This window comes from Puma concolor, chromosome C1, assembly GCF_028749965.1.
Source record: "Puma concolor isolate L17-30 chromosome C1, mPumCon1.1.hap2, whole genome shotgun sequence".
Classification (NCBI taxonomy): domain Eukaryota; kingdom Metazoa; phylum Chordata; class Mammalia; order Carnivora; family Felidae; genus Puma; species Puma concolor.
The window spans coordinates 17,824,751-17,840,183 of NC_141674.1; the positions used below are offsets into that span (position 1 = coordinate 17,824,751).

The 15,433-nt window shown below is 43.4% G+C and overlaps 1 protein-coding gene across 2 annotated transcripts; it reads left to right on the top strand.

Annotated features, from left to right (window-relative positions):
• Positions 1-10,654: 10,654 nt before the first annotated feature.
• On the top strand, positions 10,655-14,970 carry PNRC2 (proline rich nuclear receptor coactivator 2). Of its 2 annotated transcripts, none has more exons than XM_025912458.2 (3): positions 10,655-10,934; positions 12,424-12,629; positions 12,901-14,970. In XM_025912458.2, exon 3 carries the CDS (start codon positions 12,919-12,921, stop codon positions 13,336-13,338), a length of 420 nt encoding a protein of 139 aa, XP_025768243.1. In that variant the 5' UTR covers positions 10,655-10,934; positions 12,424-12,629; positions 12,901-12,918; the 3' UTR covers positions 13,339-14,970. The 2 variants fall into 2 exon arrangements, with proteins under 2 accessions (XP_025768243.1, XP_025768242.1); XM_025912457.2 differs by lacking the exon at positions 10,655-10,934 and adding an exon at positions 11,362-11,553.
• The last annotated feature ends 463 nt before the right edge of the window (positions 14,971-15,433 follow it).

The window sequence follows — 15,433 nt, forward strand, 5'->3', positions numbered from 1 at the left end:
GCACTGTGTTGAAAAGAAATGGTGAAAGAGAGTGTTTTTGCCTTGTTCCTGCTCTTAGAGGGAAAGTTTTCAGTCTTTCACATTGAATATGATATTTGTTGTGGGTTTCTCAGATATGGCTTTTATTATGTTAAAAGCAGTTTGTTTCTATTCCTAGTTTGTTGAGGGTTTTATCATGAAAAAGTGTTGAATTTTGTCAAATGTTTTTTCTGCATCAATTGAGATGATCATATGTTTTATCCTTCACTCTGTGAATGTGGTGTATTACATTGATGTTTGTATGTCAAACCATCCTTACATTCCAGGAATAAATTCCACTTGGTCATGGTGTATAATTGCTTCACTATGTTATTGAATTCAGTTTGATAGCATTTTGTTGAGGATTTTTGTAGTAATGTTTATAAGGGAAATTGGTCTGTAGTTCTCCTTTCCTGCAGTGTCTTTGTCTGGATTTGGTATCAGGGTATTATGGGATGAGTTAGGATTTCTTCCCTCTACTTCAATGTTTTTTTTTTTTTTTTTTTTTTAATATTGGTTCTTGAATATTGGTAGAATTTACCAGTGAAGCCATTAGGGGGAGAGCTTTTCTTTCTCAGGAGATTCAATCTTCTGATTAAATCACCTTACTAGTTACAGGTCTAATCCGATTTTCTGTCTTCATGATTTAGGCTTGGTAGGTTTTGTGTTTCTAGGAATGTTTCCATTTCATCTAGGTGATACAATTTTGGGGGGTACAATTGTTCCTAGCACTCTCTTATAATCTTTTTACTTTTGTAAAATTGGTAGTGATATCTTCAGTTTCATTCCTGATTTTAGTAATTTGAGGGTTTTTTGTAGTCAATCTAGTTAAAGGTTTGTCAATTTTGTTGATATTTTCAAAGAAACAACTTCTGGTTTCATTGGTTTTCTCTCTTTTTCTTAATTCTCTATTTCACTTATCTCTGTTCTAATTTCCTTTCTTCTGCTAGGTGTGCATTAAGTTTGTCCTTCTCTATTTCCTTAAGTTGTAAAGTTAGGTGATTGGTTTGAGATATGTCTTGTTTTTTAATGTGTTTATATCTAAACATTTCCACTTTAGCACTGCTTTCACTGGGTCCCCAAAGTCTTGGTAGGTTGTACTTTCATTTTTACTCAACTAGTATTTTATAATTTCCCTTGTGATATATTTTTTGACCCATTGGTTGTTTGAGAGTGTGTTGTTTATCTGTCATGGCCGCATGTACAGTTAGTGTTGTAGTGAGAGGGTGAAGACCCTGAACCAGAAGGGAGGTGTAAGCCATCTCTGGGACTTTTGTGGGGGACCTACATGGTGTTGCCATTGAATTTACACTTGCCCCAGTATATAAACTATTAATTATGTGTTTTTCATGAAATTGCCAAAACAAGGTAACATGTATATAATGGTATAAGACCTTGAAAAAAATCTATATATTGTGCTTTTTATCTGTGAATGGGAGAGTCATTTTTAGTGGGTGACTGCCGTTTGAAGATTCATTTGGATGTATACCTAAATGTCGCATTGTACAGTATTGTAAAGTATGCATATTATTGTTTGTGGTTGCATATGGCAATGAAGTGTTTGTTTTATTTAAAAAAAGACATCTGGGGGCACCTGGGTGGCTTAGTCGGTTGGGCGTCAGACTTCGGCTCAGGTCATGATCTCACAGTTTGTGGTTTCGAGCCCCGCATCGGGCTCCGTGCTGACAGCTCAGAACCTGGAGCCTGCTTCCGATTCTGTGTTTCCCTCTCTCTCTGCTCCTTCCCTGCTCAGTCTCTGTCTCTCTGTCTCCATCTCTCTCTCAAAAAATAAACATTAAAATTAAAAAAATAAAAATAAATAAAGACATCTGTTATGTACAGCTGAAATAAAATTTGCATTTGCTAAGAAAAAGAGTGTATTGTTTAGTTTAATTTTTATAGTTTTGAGAATTTTCCAGTTTTCTTCTGTAATTAACTTCTAACTTCATCCTGCTATGGTCCGAGAAGATACTTTGAAGGATGCCTAGGTTGTTAAGTCTATTGAGATTTAATTTGTCACCTAAAAGATGATCTATCCTGGAGAATGTGCATTTGAGAAGTGTTTGTCCCACGTGCATTTGGGAAGAAAGTGTATGCCATAGTTGTTGGGTAGAGTATTCTCTACATATTTATTAGCTCTAGTTCATTTATTATGTTGTTCAAATCTTCTATTTCTTTACTCATCTTTCTATCTGGTTGTTCTATCCATTATTGAGCGTGTGGTGTTGAAGTCTTAAACTATTACTGTGGAACTATTTCTCCCTTCAGTTCTATCAGTTTTTGGTTCATACATTTAATGGTCTGTGACTAGTTGCATAAACAACTTCTTTTTCTCCTCCTCCTCCTCCTCCTTCCTCCTTTCCTCCTCCTTCCTCCCTCCTCACCCCTCTTCCTCCTCCTTCCCCAAGATTTTATTTTTTTTTTATTTTTTTTTTTTTAATTTTTTTTTTCAACGTTATTTCTTTATTTATTTTGGGACAGAGAGAGACAGAGCATGAACGGGGGAGGGGCAGAGAGAGAGGGAGACACAGAATTGGAAACAGGCTCCAGGCTCTGAGCCATCAGCCCAGAGCCTGACGCGGGGCTCGAACTCACGAACCGCGAGATCGTGACCTGGCTGAAGTCGGACGCTTAACCGACTGCGCCACCCAGGCGCCCCAAGATTTTATTTTTTAAGCCATCTCGACATGCAGTGTGGGGCTTAAACTCACAACCTGGATATCAAGAGTTGCATGCTCTACCGACTGAGCCAGCCAGGCATCCCAAACTTATTCTTCCTTTAAATATACTCAAGGCTGATAATTCTTCTCCAGCCAATGGGCAAAACATCCATTTCCATGGCAAGGTGACCTTTTTGCTTACTGCTAGGGAGGGCTGACATTCAACCAGAATGTTCCTGATGGCCCTATTGGCTGTCTAATGTTGATCAATCAGATGTCTGATTGGATGTTGTGTGTGCGACACTAGTTGATCTTTTCATTGTCACTCTTTCTTTTGGGTAATAGAATTCAGCGGTCATTTTAAATTTTAAATTCAATTTTGATTCAGTAATTAAAATTGGTCAGCCCAGGGAGTAATCAGAACTCTGAGCTTGATTGACAGTTGAATGCTCTGTCCTTCCTTCCTCGGCCTTCTGCAGCTGGCTAACTGCCAGATCCCTGACATCTCTGGGATTGCAGTCAGGGAAGAAGGGTAAAGGAGAGCAAGAAATTTCCTTCTGGACCGAAAATCTGGTCAGATGGCCTTATGGTTTCCTAGCGTGATGGATATCTAAAGCTGCCTCTTTCTATCATGGGCACTTTGGGGGGGCTCTTCACCAAGTCCTCCTCATGAGTTCACCTGGTTGCCATTTCTCTACGGTGGGCAGTGTTCCTCCTTAGGCCCTCACTGCTGCAGAAGCTCCTTCAGCTTCTGCCTCTTAGCAGTATCCTTTCATGGAAGGATGCCCCCTCATGGGCAGGATGCCTTTGAAAACAACTCCATATATGGAGGAATATATAAATACTCTGTTTTTTCTTTGCTTTCTTTCCAAAAGGAGTTAAGAATATATGTGCAAGTTTACTGGGCTGATGATAGCCTGGACTCAGAAGAGTGGCTACCTCCTGTTCTACAGCAAGCTGTATTCTGAGACCCTCCTAGAAATACGGGCTCTGAAGACTGTGCCAGCATAGCAGAGTGGCTCCAAGCAGAGGTTTTGGTATCACACTCACCCAGGTTTGAGTTCTGAGTGTGTGACTTTGGGCAAATCACTTAACCTATTTCTCCAGGCCTCAGTTTTCTCATCTGTGAAATGGGGATAAAAATACTACTGACCTCAGTAGAGTTGCAGGGAGAAGCAAACAAGATAACGCACATAAATTGCTCAGTGCAGCGTCTTGCTCATAGTAAAGTGGTCAATACTTATTGCTAACGAGGAGCACCTTTAGGGAATGCAAAAGAAAATCCTTGAATATTCTTGAATTCTAAAAGGTAACGGTTATAACAAAATAAAATAACGATATATCCGTTAAAGGCAGGGAGATGATATAAAAATTCATCCATGGTGAACCAGAGTCAAGAGATCGGATTGTCCTTAGGCAGGTTACTTCTCCCCGTGGGTGGGTTAATGTGGGTTTAACGGAGGCTCCCTTGATGTCTGCTATTCTCAGGAGTGGGAGGCGTCCCATTGGTGTCAAGTAGGCTAAACACTTTTAATCATCTATTAAAACTATGTCAGTCTGGGTGCCTTTTTCTGTTGTGGCAAAACATGGGCTCTTGTGCCATGGCAGCTTGACTCACAGTCTCTGCAATCAGCTAGAGGACAAACACTGGCCTGCCTGAGTCAGTGGAGAAGTCCAGATGTTTGTGGCTCATTAACTGCCGGACTGACAGCTATGGAGGTTGTCACCTATGATGAATAAGTACATCTTATTGGCGTCAAGTCCCCCTATAGAAAGACGTCCCACATGCATAGTTCTTAAAATTGGGGGCAATACATAACCTGTGGTCTTTTAAAAAAACTTTTGGGGCACTTGGATGGCTCAGTAAGTTAAGTGTCTGACTTTGGCTCAGGTCATGATCTCAGTTTGTGGGTTTGAGCCCCGTATCGGGCTCCGTGCTGACAGCTCAGAGCCTGGAGCCTGCTTTGGATTCTGTGTCTCCCTCTCTCTGCCTCTCCCCTGCTCACGATCTGTCACTCTCTCTGTCTCTCAAAAATGAATAAACGTTAAAAAATAAATTAATTAAATCAAAAACCTTAAAAATTCTTTTGACTATTTCTTTTCTATGTAAATTCACCAACTCCTCTTTCAGATCCGATGTCAGAGAAGCAGTCATAAATAACCGGGTGGGAGTATAGTATCCTTAAGGCCAGAAGCTGGAGACTGGACTTTAACGCCCTGATGGTGGGGGGGTAAGTCAGAAGTCTTACCTAGATATTTACTGTAGTAATTTCGCCTCTACAATTTATTTAAAGGAAATTTATTTAACAAAATGAAGATTTATCTACAGGGACATTCAGATCAGCATATAATAGCAAAAAATTGGAAATGACAGTAGGGGATGGTGACATTCATAACACGGTCATAATAAAAAATACTGTTAATGATCTAGGTATGTATACATACACAGAAACAGGTTCACAATATATTGGGTTTATTTTTTTTTTTTTAATGTTTATTTATTTTTGAGAGAGGGAGAGAGCGCAAGTGGGGGAGGAGCAGAGAGGGAGACACAGAATCTGAAGCAGGCCCCAGGCTCCAAGCGGTCAGCACAGAGCCCAACACAGGGCTCGAACTCATGGACTGCAAGATCATGACCTGAGCTGAAGTTGGATGCTTAACCGACTGAGACACTCAGGCACCCCATCACAATGTATTGAGTTTAAACATGAAAAATAAGGGGTGCCTGGGTGGCTCAGTTGGTTAAGCATCCGACTTTGGCTCAGGTCATGATCTCGCGGTTTGTGAGTTCGAGCCCCTGCATTGGGCTCTGTGCCGATAGCTCAGAGCCTGGGGCCCGCTTCAGATTCTGTGTCTCCTCCTCTCTCTGCCCCTCCCATGCTCGTGCTCTGTCTCTGTCTCTCAATAATAAATAAACATTAAAAAAATTTTTTTAACATGAAAAATAAAAGGTAACAAAAGAAAATACACCATTCATTACCATTTTTATGAAGAGAAAAAACCCACAAAGATCAGTAATTGGAAGCTTTCTAAGTACTTCAAAATTGTTGATTTCAGGCATTGTTCTGAGTACTTCCAATATGTTGATTTGTTCAATCCTCACACTAACTGTTAGGTGTTGTGATTATCCCCATTTTACAGGTGAAGAAACTAAAACAGAGAGGTTGAAAAGCTGCAGAGCGGAGACTGCGGGCAGGCTGTGGCATCTGTGCTCTTCTGCACGCTGCCTCTCAGTATGGAAAAAAGACTGGAAGGACATTCCCTCAAAACCTTAACAGTGGTTACGTCTGGGAGGTAAGATGTTGAGTGATTTTGTCGTTGTTGATCTGCCTTCTACGGTTAATACATGTTACTTACGTAACAAGACACACTCTGACAAAAATGTTTAAGGTGGATGTCTATTGCAGACTTGAACCAGTCTCTCAGAGCCTCGGTTTCTTCACCTATAGAATGGTAATAATGCCTATCCTGTCACGCTAAGGCCGAGATTGAGTGAGATAATGTATGCGAAAAAACTTTGATAGTGTAGATTTGGAACGTGTTCAAAAGGCTATAGGTGCTGTAATACAAGGCAACACAAAGTAGAAAGCGGGAAGACAAAAACATCCACAGAAATTCAGAGACTGTCCAGCTGAACAAACATGGCAGGAGCTTGAGTGGTTTCCTATCTCACCGGATTCTCTTTAGAGCCTTCCATGATACCTAAGGACAGTGTGTCTCTCCTCCTCCTCCTCCTCCCCCTCCCCCTTCCTCTTCTTCTATTTCTTCTTCTTCCTCCTCCTTCTTCTCTTCTTCTTCTTCTTTTCTCTTCTTCTTCTTCTTCCTCTTCTATTTCTTCTTCTTCTTCCTCCTCTTCCTCCTTCTTCTCCTTTTCTTCTTCTTTTTCTTCTTTTCTTCTTCTTCCTCTTCTTCTTCTTGATAGTGTGTCTCTTCTTCATATCATGGGTGTGAATAATTGGGAGACAGGTATAGTCATGGTCTTACATAGAATTCGATGGCTCCCATATTCCAGTTTTTTTTTTTTTTTCCAGTGAGTATAGTATTGGGTGTCCCAGACTTCTTCTTGGTATCAATCAGGTTGCCAGTCTGAGCCTGTCTGGATTGTTCTTCTCAAGGTTGCTGCCCACGTTTCTGTTCATACAGCTTCTGGCCTGAAGGACTGGGAGCTCAGACCTCACAGTGGAGCAAGAAATGGACAGTTTGGATCAACAGACTAGCAAGGAAACTGGTGGTAGACCTTGGGAGTCCGCCTGTGTGATGAACACTTTAAAAAGCTGATCCAAATAACTCTGGGTGTTCATTTTTTGTGGTTGTTTGGTATAATCACCGCCTTTAGGAATACAAAGGACAAAGGAAGTCCCCTTCACACATACAAACCACCTCCCTCCCATCAGGGGAACTGCTCTTGGAAAAACCGAGACCAGTTCTCAACCAGAGTGAGACAGTGGAATCAGCTGTGTCGGGGAAACAAAACCTTAGCTCCACCCTCTCAGGGTCTCTGGCCTGAGAATTAAAATTACAGAAGGCATTAGCAGGAGAAAAACACACAGATTTATTTCATATAAATTTTAGGTGAGAAGGAAATAAAGACCCAAAGAAATGACAACGCCTAAATGCCCTCCCATTAGGTGGAACAAGAGATAAATCGTGGAAGAGTAACTAAAATACATGGGGAGGGTAAAGGAAGGTAAGTTCTTTTGACAAGGTCTGTTAGGACAGAATTCTCCAGGCCTCCACTCCCATCTCTGGTGATAAGAATGTTTCTTTCCTCCTGGTGTTGGAGGACATCTTTCACATGGGAATTTTCTGTTCTGTCTTCAGGAAGACAAAGGGAGGAGAGGTCAGAGTGGCCTTCTTGCACCTGCTGTTTTTCAAGTGCCTTTAGTTCAAAATAATCCTTATTTGCCACAGTGGCAAATCTGTGAGTGGCACATTCGCCACTCTTGAGCTCTGCGGGAACACCCACACAGCCACCCTCAAAGATTCTGATTCTGGGGTGCGAGTCCATGCATCAGAGTCCCTTAAAGGTCCTGGAGGCTGAGAACCCCTGGGTCAGAGTCACAGGAAGTGTGGGGGTTTAGCACTGACTTCCTGTACCCCATTTAGTAATTCGGCTGAAATGGCTGTGATGACTGAGAACTGATTTGCAACAGCTTGGGAATGTGTGAGCAACCGGGGAAGCGCAGCAGATGCTTCCCCAGGAAACGCATTCATGGTGTGTGGAGGGGTGTGTGTTCTGATACCAGTTTTGCAACAAGAGTAGAGCCCTAAGGGACATCAAAACATCAGACAGGTGTTCCACTTTGCTTTTTTGGCAAGTTCCAAGAACTCACTTCTCCTAACTGAAATTAGCCATCAGTTGACTGGCCTGCAAGTGTTCAAAGCTGTATTTTGAATTCACGGGTGAGCTTGAGAAAGACAAATAACCAAACCAGCTTGTTTTGAGACAGGCAAACTGGGAGGTACATGATGAGCCTGAAAGCCAGTGGGTCCAATTAGAGACTTGTTTGAAAGGTGTGGCAAACCTGGGTGATTGCCTCACTGCCCTGCCACTCACCGGGTCTAAAATACAGTATCAGCCTGCAACTCGCCAATCCTACAAAGCCAGACTTTCCAAAACACCTTTTTGCCCCACTTCTATTTACAGATTAGGTGGGTAAATTTTATGTCACAGATTTTGTTGATTTTGGTTCCTGCTGAGACATAATTCAAAATGCATCCTCCTGGGAAAGGATTCCTTTGAGTGTGCGACTCCCTTCCTTTTCCCCTCCATTCCAGGGGGTCCGGGTATAATGTCTGTAACCTGCACTCCATAGCAGGTTGATTTTTGGGTTTACAATTGGCACTGTCTTCCTTGAGTCTTACGGGAAGAACCGAGGAAATGAATCTCCCCAGACATCCAGTTTTCCTCTCTGATAAATTGTCCAGGGAAGAGCCCTTCAGTTCCTTTACCCTTGGGATGGAGCCTCATTCACTTTTGCATCCCCAGGGCTTGGCAGAGTGCCTGCTGCAAAGAAGGCAGCAGATAAATCTTGGTTAAATAAATGTTTTGTATTAAACACCCACATACTTATTATGCATTTGGCTCCCAGCGTTGGTGGCTGATCTACATCCTGAGCGCTGTTTCTCTGTATCACCATTTTCCTGTTTGAACTGAGAACCACTAATTGGATTGTGTTGGTGGCACTGACTTTAAACAGTGGCAGGGGATAGGCAGAGGCTGCAGGGGATGTCCTGAATGGGTTATGTTTTTAGCTCCCGCTCTCTGGTTCTGAGCTGTAATCAGCGCTTGGTTAAGGATGAAGGATGAGGCAGGAGCTATACCGAGAGGCTGCTGGGAGTCTGGGACATGGTAAAGGCTTTTGCAGTGCTCTCCTGAGGGCAGCCTGGCTCTGACCTAGCAGAAATGGAGGCTTCGAACTGCCCAAGCAACCCCGCAGCCCAGTCAACAGGTACTCAGCGTCTGCTCTGGGCAAAGCACCTTTCAGGCACCGGGAAAGACAGAGGTGACTCAGACACAGATGCTGCAGGGAACGCAGAGCCCGGGCTCCAGAGTCTCAGCACGTGGCTTTCGCCTTTAAACTGCCTGGGCTTCACGTTCTTCATCTGCACAGTAGAGATCAAAATAGCACCTACCCAGAATTTGTGCAAATAAGCAAAAACAATGTAGCACAGGGAAGGGGGCGGTGCAGAGAAAATAGCCAATACATTGTGTGTGTTTTCAATACACAAGGGGGCGCCTGGGTGGCTCAGTCCCTTAAGCAGCCCAGGCCATGATCTCATGGTTGGTGAGTTCGAGCCCTGCGTGGGGCTCTGTGCTGACAGCTTGGATCCTGGAGCCCGCTTCGGATTCTGTGTCTGCCTCTCTCTCCGTACCTTCCCGTTCAACACTCTTATCTCTTTCTCTCAAAAAATAAACACTCTAAAAAAAATTTTTTTTTTTTTTTTTAAATAATCCAATATACTACACGGGTAAGAATCAGAGGGCAGGGCGATTGAATTCTGTAATACAATGTGGAGCCAAAGAATTTTTTTTTTTTTTTAAGTAACACAGTAATAAGATCCTGTGGAGAGCAGAGAGAAGAGCACAGGGGTGGGAGTGTAGTAGGGATGAATTTGAAAGGTATTTCGATGATAGGAAGAAAAAAGAAATAGAAGCAGCTGCTCAGACTGAAACCGGACTGTTCACTTTACAAACCATTACATTAAAAATAGTTTATTGCAAGGGTCTTTTTCGAAGTTAAAATCTTGAAGTCATTAAATACAGCCTGCAATTACAGGGCATCTTGAGTTTTTAGGAAACAGATGACACTTTGGGTAAACTAGCTGGTGCTTATTACATTCATCTTATTTGACTATAATATGATTAGCACCAGAAAGCCCCATGCTCAAAAATATCTCTTCTATGTATTTCACCAAATTAATTTGATTAACAAACTCCTCTTTTAAAATGCAGCAGCTTCAGTAGGTTTTCTTAAGAAATCTTAAGAGCCGTGACTAGAAAAACATAGGGGTGGGGGGGGGGGATGATGGCAGCGAAAACCTGAAGTCTAAAAAACGAATTACGTGGGAGTTAACAAAAAGTGGACATAAACCGGCAATGAACATGCTCATATGTACAGAGAATATGGCGTTCTCTTTTGCAACACTCATTTTGGGTTGCTTATCCATTTACCCCAAAGAAGTTGTCCTTTCCCTCTTCCCAGCACCTCGCTGGCGTAATCACCTAAACTAGATCTTTTCTCCCCGTTCACACTTACAATTGGGCAGAAAGGGGAATAAGGGAGCCCCCGTTCTCGCCACAAAGTTTTCTTGTTCGAGAGGCTCTGTTCAGAAAACTAGAAGCCGGCCTCGCCCTTCGAGGACGTGGTGGCGGGTGGGTGCGTGGGTTTCAGACACAGGCAGCCGCAGTTACCGTGCGGGACGCCGAAGGGCTCTAACTGAAGTTAAGGACCACTGGGGGCACAAAGGAGGAAGTGATGGACTCGATCCGCGCATGTGTCGGAAACGCCTTCACAAGGGCGGCCACTTGGGGAAGTTTCGAGGCTGGGGCGGAGGACGCGAGAGAGACCCGCAGGAGAACCGCAAGCTTCGGGAGCGACAAAGAAGGTCCCGTGATGTAGGGGAAGGAGAAGAGCGTCAGGAGCAAAGTGGGGAGGGGCCAGGCCTCGGGAGGCAACTTTGTTGAGTATCTTCCGTCTGTAAAAACCGGTTACGCGGTACTGCGAACCCACCTCGGGAACCGACGCCGCTTCGGTAATCCGCACCTCCTGCCCGTGGGTGGGAGGCTGGGCCACCAGGGGTCTCAGGGCCACGGGGTCCGCGCGCCGGTAGCCCGGGCTGAAGCTTCGGCCCCGAGGGCGGCTGACGCCCCTTCCCAGACGCCGAGCGCGCGCGGGCAAGACGGGCGCCTGGGGTCGCGGGCGCCGCCGCGTCCAGTGGGGCCGGCGGCAGCGGGGCAAGCGCCTCCGCGGACGGACGGACCGGCGGGCGCGCGGGCGGCCGCCGGGGCCTCAGCACTTGTTCCCGACATGCTCCTCTCGGGGAGGATTTCAAACCCTGGGCCACAAGCTCGCCTCCCTCGCCCCGGCCGGCCCCAGCAACAGGCGGTGGCGCGCGTCTCATTGGCCGGGCGGCGCTTCGGCGTGTGTTGATTGGCCGCGGTGCCTCCCGGCCCCGCTTCGGCGCTCGTCGCCTCCTCCATTTTGTCGGTAGAGGCGGAAGGAGGAGGTCGGGTCGGGAAGCCGAGGCGGTCAGCAGCTAGCTCATCGGTGCCCTTGGGTTTCGTACGTCCCGCGCCTCGTCTCTCCCTGGAAGGGGAGGGGGGCTTAGACGCCGAGCAAGAGCCGCCGCCGCCGTTCCGAGCTTGAAGTCGGTGAGTGGCGGCGGCGCCGCGGGCGCGGCCATGTTGGCGGCCGCGCTCCCCATTGTTGGGGGAAGGAGGGGAGATCGGGAAACCGGGTCGGGCGCGGGCGGCGGGGGAGCACCGGGGCCCCGGGCCGGGCTCGAGAAAGGGAGCCGCTCGGAAGCCAGGCCCCGTCGGAAGGCCCGAACTTTCCGGGCTCGCGCTGTGAATGACTCACGGGCTGTTAAAATAGTGTGCAAGGCCCTCTGAGCCTTCCGAAAAGAGGGCTTATTTGTTTGGGAACTTGGTTTCTTGGGGTGTTACATGAAAACTCGGAATGTTTAATGCTCACTGTAAGGAGGCATGTCTTATACTTCAGAGGGAACATCGGCTTGGGTTACGACTTGGGAAAACTTTAAGATGAGGTGGAGTCGAGAGTTCGTAACTAAAGGAGACACTTCTGGACGTAGGCGTGTTGGGCGAGGAGGCTTTTCGAAAACGGATACGCGATCTCCCGCAAGATGGGAACTTTCTGAAAGGATTTTAAAAACCTGGGTCTCTTTAGGAAACTCCTTTTAAGCCAGCTTCTTGGCATGGCTGCAAAAGCTAATGCTTCCCTAGTCTGAACATACTGGTGACAAAATCCGTGTGAGACTCAGAAAAGTTCCCCAGTAAAGGTAAAATAGTTTGTGGGACTTGTAGACCCCCGTCCCCAAATTCCCCACTTCCTGGATCTCAAGGCTGAGAAGAGCTTTTAAATGATGACAGTTACAAGGTTATTTTCTACCTTTGTTAGTTCAGGAAGTAGCCATTCTTAAATGTATTTCCGCCGTAAATCCAAGTGATCGCTTTCCCCCGTGTTTTTGAGTTGAAGTAATGAACTAGTCTTTGCTTTTCTAGCTAGGACTTCTCTCATACTTGTGTGCTGAGGAGACTCAGATGTTGGCCTCAGCTCCTAGGCTGAACTCAGCAGATCGGCCCATGAAAACTTCTGTATTGAGACAAAGGAAAGGATCCGGCAGAAAGCAACATCTATTATCCTGGGCTTGGCAGCAAGGAAGGGGACAGGTAGTGGAAATCCTGCAATCCGAGAAGCAGACTGAAAGGTATAAAACTCGTGTTGTGGGGGCAAACATCCTAAACCGTTTGTTTTTATTTTTTGTTTTTGTTGATTCAGATTTGTGGAGAAGCTTGTTTTTAAGGTGATAAAGGCTGTGAATATAATGTGTGTACATACATAGGATGGGGTTAAAGCAGTTGAGTATCAATTTTAAAATGATTTCTGGAATTACAAGTTGAGGCTTATCTATAGAAGCTTATTAAAGTTTTGAACTTTTCTTACTGGACTTTTGCTCAATATTTTCCCTTTACTTGCAGGTGACAAAGAAGCTGAAGATGGGTGGTGGAGAGAGGTATAACATTCCAGCCCCTCAATCGAGAAATGTTAGTAAGAACCAGCAACAGCTTAATAGACAGAAGACCAAGGATCAGAATTCCCAGATGAAGATTGTTCATAAGAAAAAAGAAAGGGGACATACTTACACCTCCTCAGCAGCTGCACGGCAGGCCATGCAAAATGGGGGGAAGAACAAAAATTTTCCAAATAATCAAAACTGGAACTCTAGCTTATCAAGTTCTAGCTTACTTTTTAAGTCTCAAACTAATCAGAACTATGCTGGAGCCAAATTTAGTGAGCCACCATCACCAAGTGTTCTCCCTAAACCACCAAGCCACTGGGTTCCAGTTTCCTTTAATCCTTCTGATAAGGAAATAATGACATTTCAACTTAAAACCTTACTTAAAGTACAGGTATAAGATAAAATACTATTTAAACTTAGTTATATTGGAGGGTAGTTGTCAATTATTTCAGACCAAATTCACTAGGGAACTAATCGATTTGTGTAAAATTGCTAATTAATGTAGAAAATCTAATTAGACTTCATCTTAACTTGTTTTATGTGTTGTGTGCACTGTGATGTGATGGTGGGATCAGTGCAACTTAAAATAACAAAATTATTCATCATAGTACTTGATATTAAGTGTTCTCAACTGAGTAACTTAAGTGGTTTAAGATTTGGGGAATGGTAATCAACTTTTCCTATCTGTTGGGTGAAAATACTAATTTAAGATTATCATTCATGGATCACTAGATTGACCTGTTGAAAGCTAGTGAATCTGATTTTAAGCATCTAGTTAAGACATACAGGGACTAAGTAGTTGAGTATTTGAAAGTTTAAAGTCCTAGAAACACCCAAACCAATAATATGCCAACAATCCTATGCACTGCCAAAAAGAAAATGTGACTTTTTCTTAGAGAATGGTTGCATTTTAGTAAACTGTATGCTGGTGAATGTAGAAAGGGCACTCGTGGCTGTCTAATTTAGAATGAGACCATATACCCCAATGGCCATTTCTTTCATGCAGTGAGTGGATAAGCGTCTGCCAACTAATGCACCAAAACCAGTTTTTATAGAAACAGTATTTGGTGGTCACTGAGTAGCTTTCAGAATACATTTTTTGTATTCCAGCACTGCATAAGCTATTCTGACAGTGATCTGGTCTCAAAAGTTATCCCTGCAAAGCTTACTTAAGTGGGGAGCTGTATAATGTGAAAGTTTTAAGTACCTAGGAAAGAGCCATGTAAATATATGTAATAAACTTGTAGCATATGTAAAGTTTTGTTGGCATTTATCCTATAAAAATAGAATATTTTAGTATGAATTTGCTGAATGTAAGACCATGACTCTTGTTTTTTATGCTATGGCCTGATTTTAAAGGTCCAAAATAATTTGTTTTTAAGGTTTGCCCTTGTGCTAAAGTGCCGGTGTATGTATAATTGATCTGGTGGTAAACTATATTTCAAAGTAAACCCTAGTGTAATAAGTTTTATATAACTGAAAAGGTTTTTAAAGCTGCTAAAACACTTCCTATTTTTAAGAGATGTGAAATGCAGTATGGGACTATTTTAATTTTTCCTCCTTAAGCCCAAAGACTAACCATGAAAAGGTCCCTCCAACCTTAAAGATTCATTTTGGCTTTTAATAATTTTTGTAATCTATAACATGAATATAGTTTAGTGTATGATGCCAGTATATATATTTTTTGTTACTAGTAAGTGCAACCCAGGGGACCACTTAATGTAAAAGATGTAATTTCTTGCGTAACTTGATAACATATTTTACCTAAATATAAATTAACCCAATAGTGAATTACAAATGTGTGTGGGAGAGTCAATTTAAAATTTCTGATTTTAGGTGCCCTATTCTAACTTGGCAGCTTTTGACTTAAAGAAGAAGGGTGAAGTTGTATTTCTCCAAGTAAATTCAGATGAGTTAATATTGCCTAAATCAAATAATGGTATTCTAAAGACAAGTTTACATAGTACTTAATGTACATATGCAAATTTCAAGCATGAAATTAAAAAATAAAATTGCTTCTTCCCCCCCAGTGGTTGGTTTGTATTTTGTAAAAAATTACGACTATTTTTAACGCACTCATAATCCAACTGAAGAAATGGTAGGACTGCTGGTTTTTGCAAGGCAACCAATCTGCCAACTGATAGACACATTTGGATCAGTTCAACAGCTATACAATTAAACCTGTTTATGACCAGCCCCGCCCGAAGCAGGGCTAACAGTAAAAGGACACAGCATACTTTGGAAACTAAGATTCTAATTCAAGAGAGTAAACCAGGTTTAATTCCCTGCATCTCTCCCTTTTCTCTACATTCTAAGATGACAGGTTTATAGAAAACAACATTCCTCAAATTGACAAGAACGGTTACATATGTTCCTATGTAAAAGTATAATTTTCACCAGGAGGCTTTGGGGGGGGGGGGGGTTAAGGCATCAGAATACTCCATATGTTCCAAGAGATAGGGGTAGCTTAAACTAGTTCAAGAATAGGTTGT

Coding starts and splice junctions, on each gene's coding strand:
- PNRC2 (XM_025912458.2), top strand. CDS start 12,919: ATGGGTGGTGGAGAGAGGTATAACATTCCAGCCCCTCAATCGAGAAAT.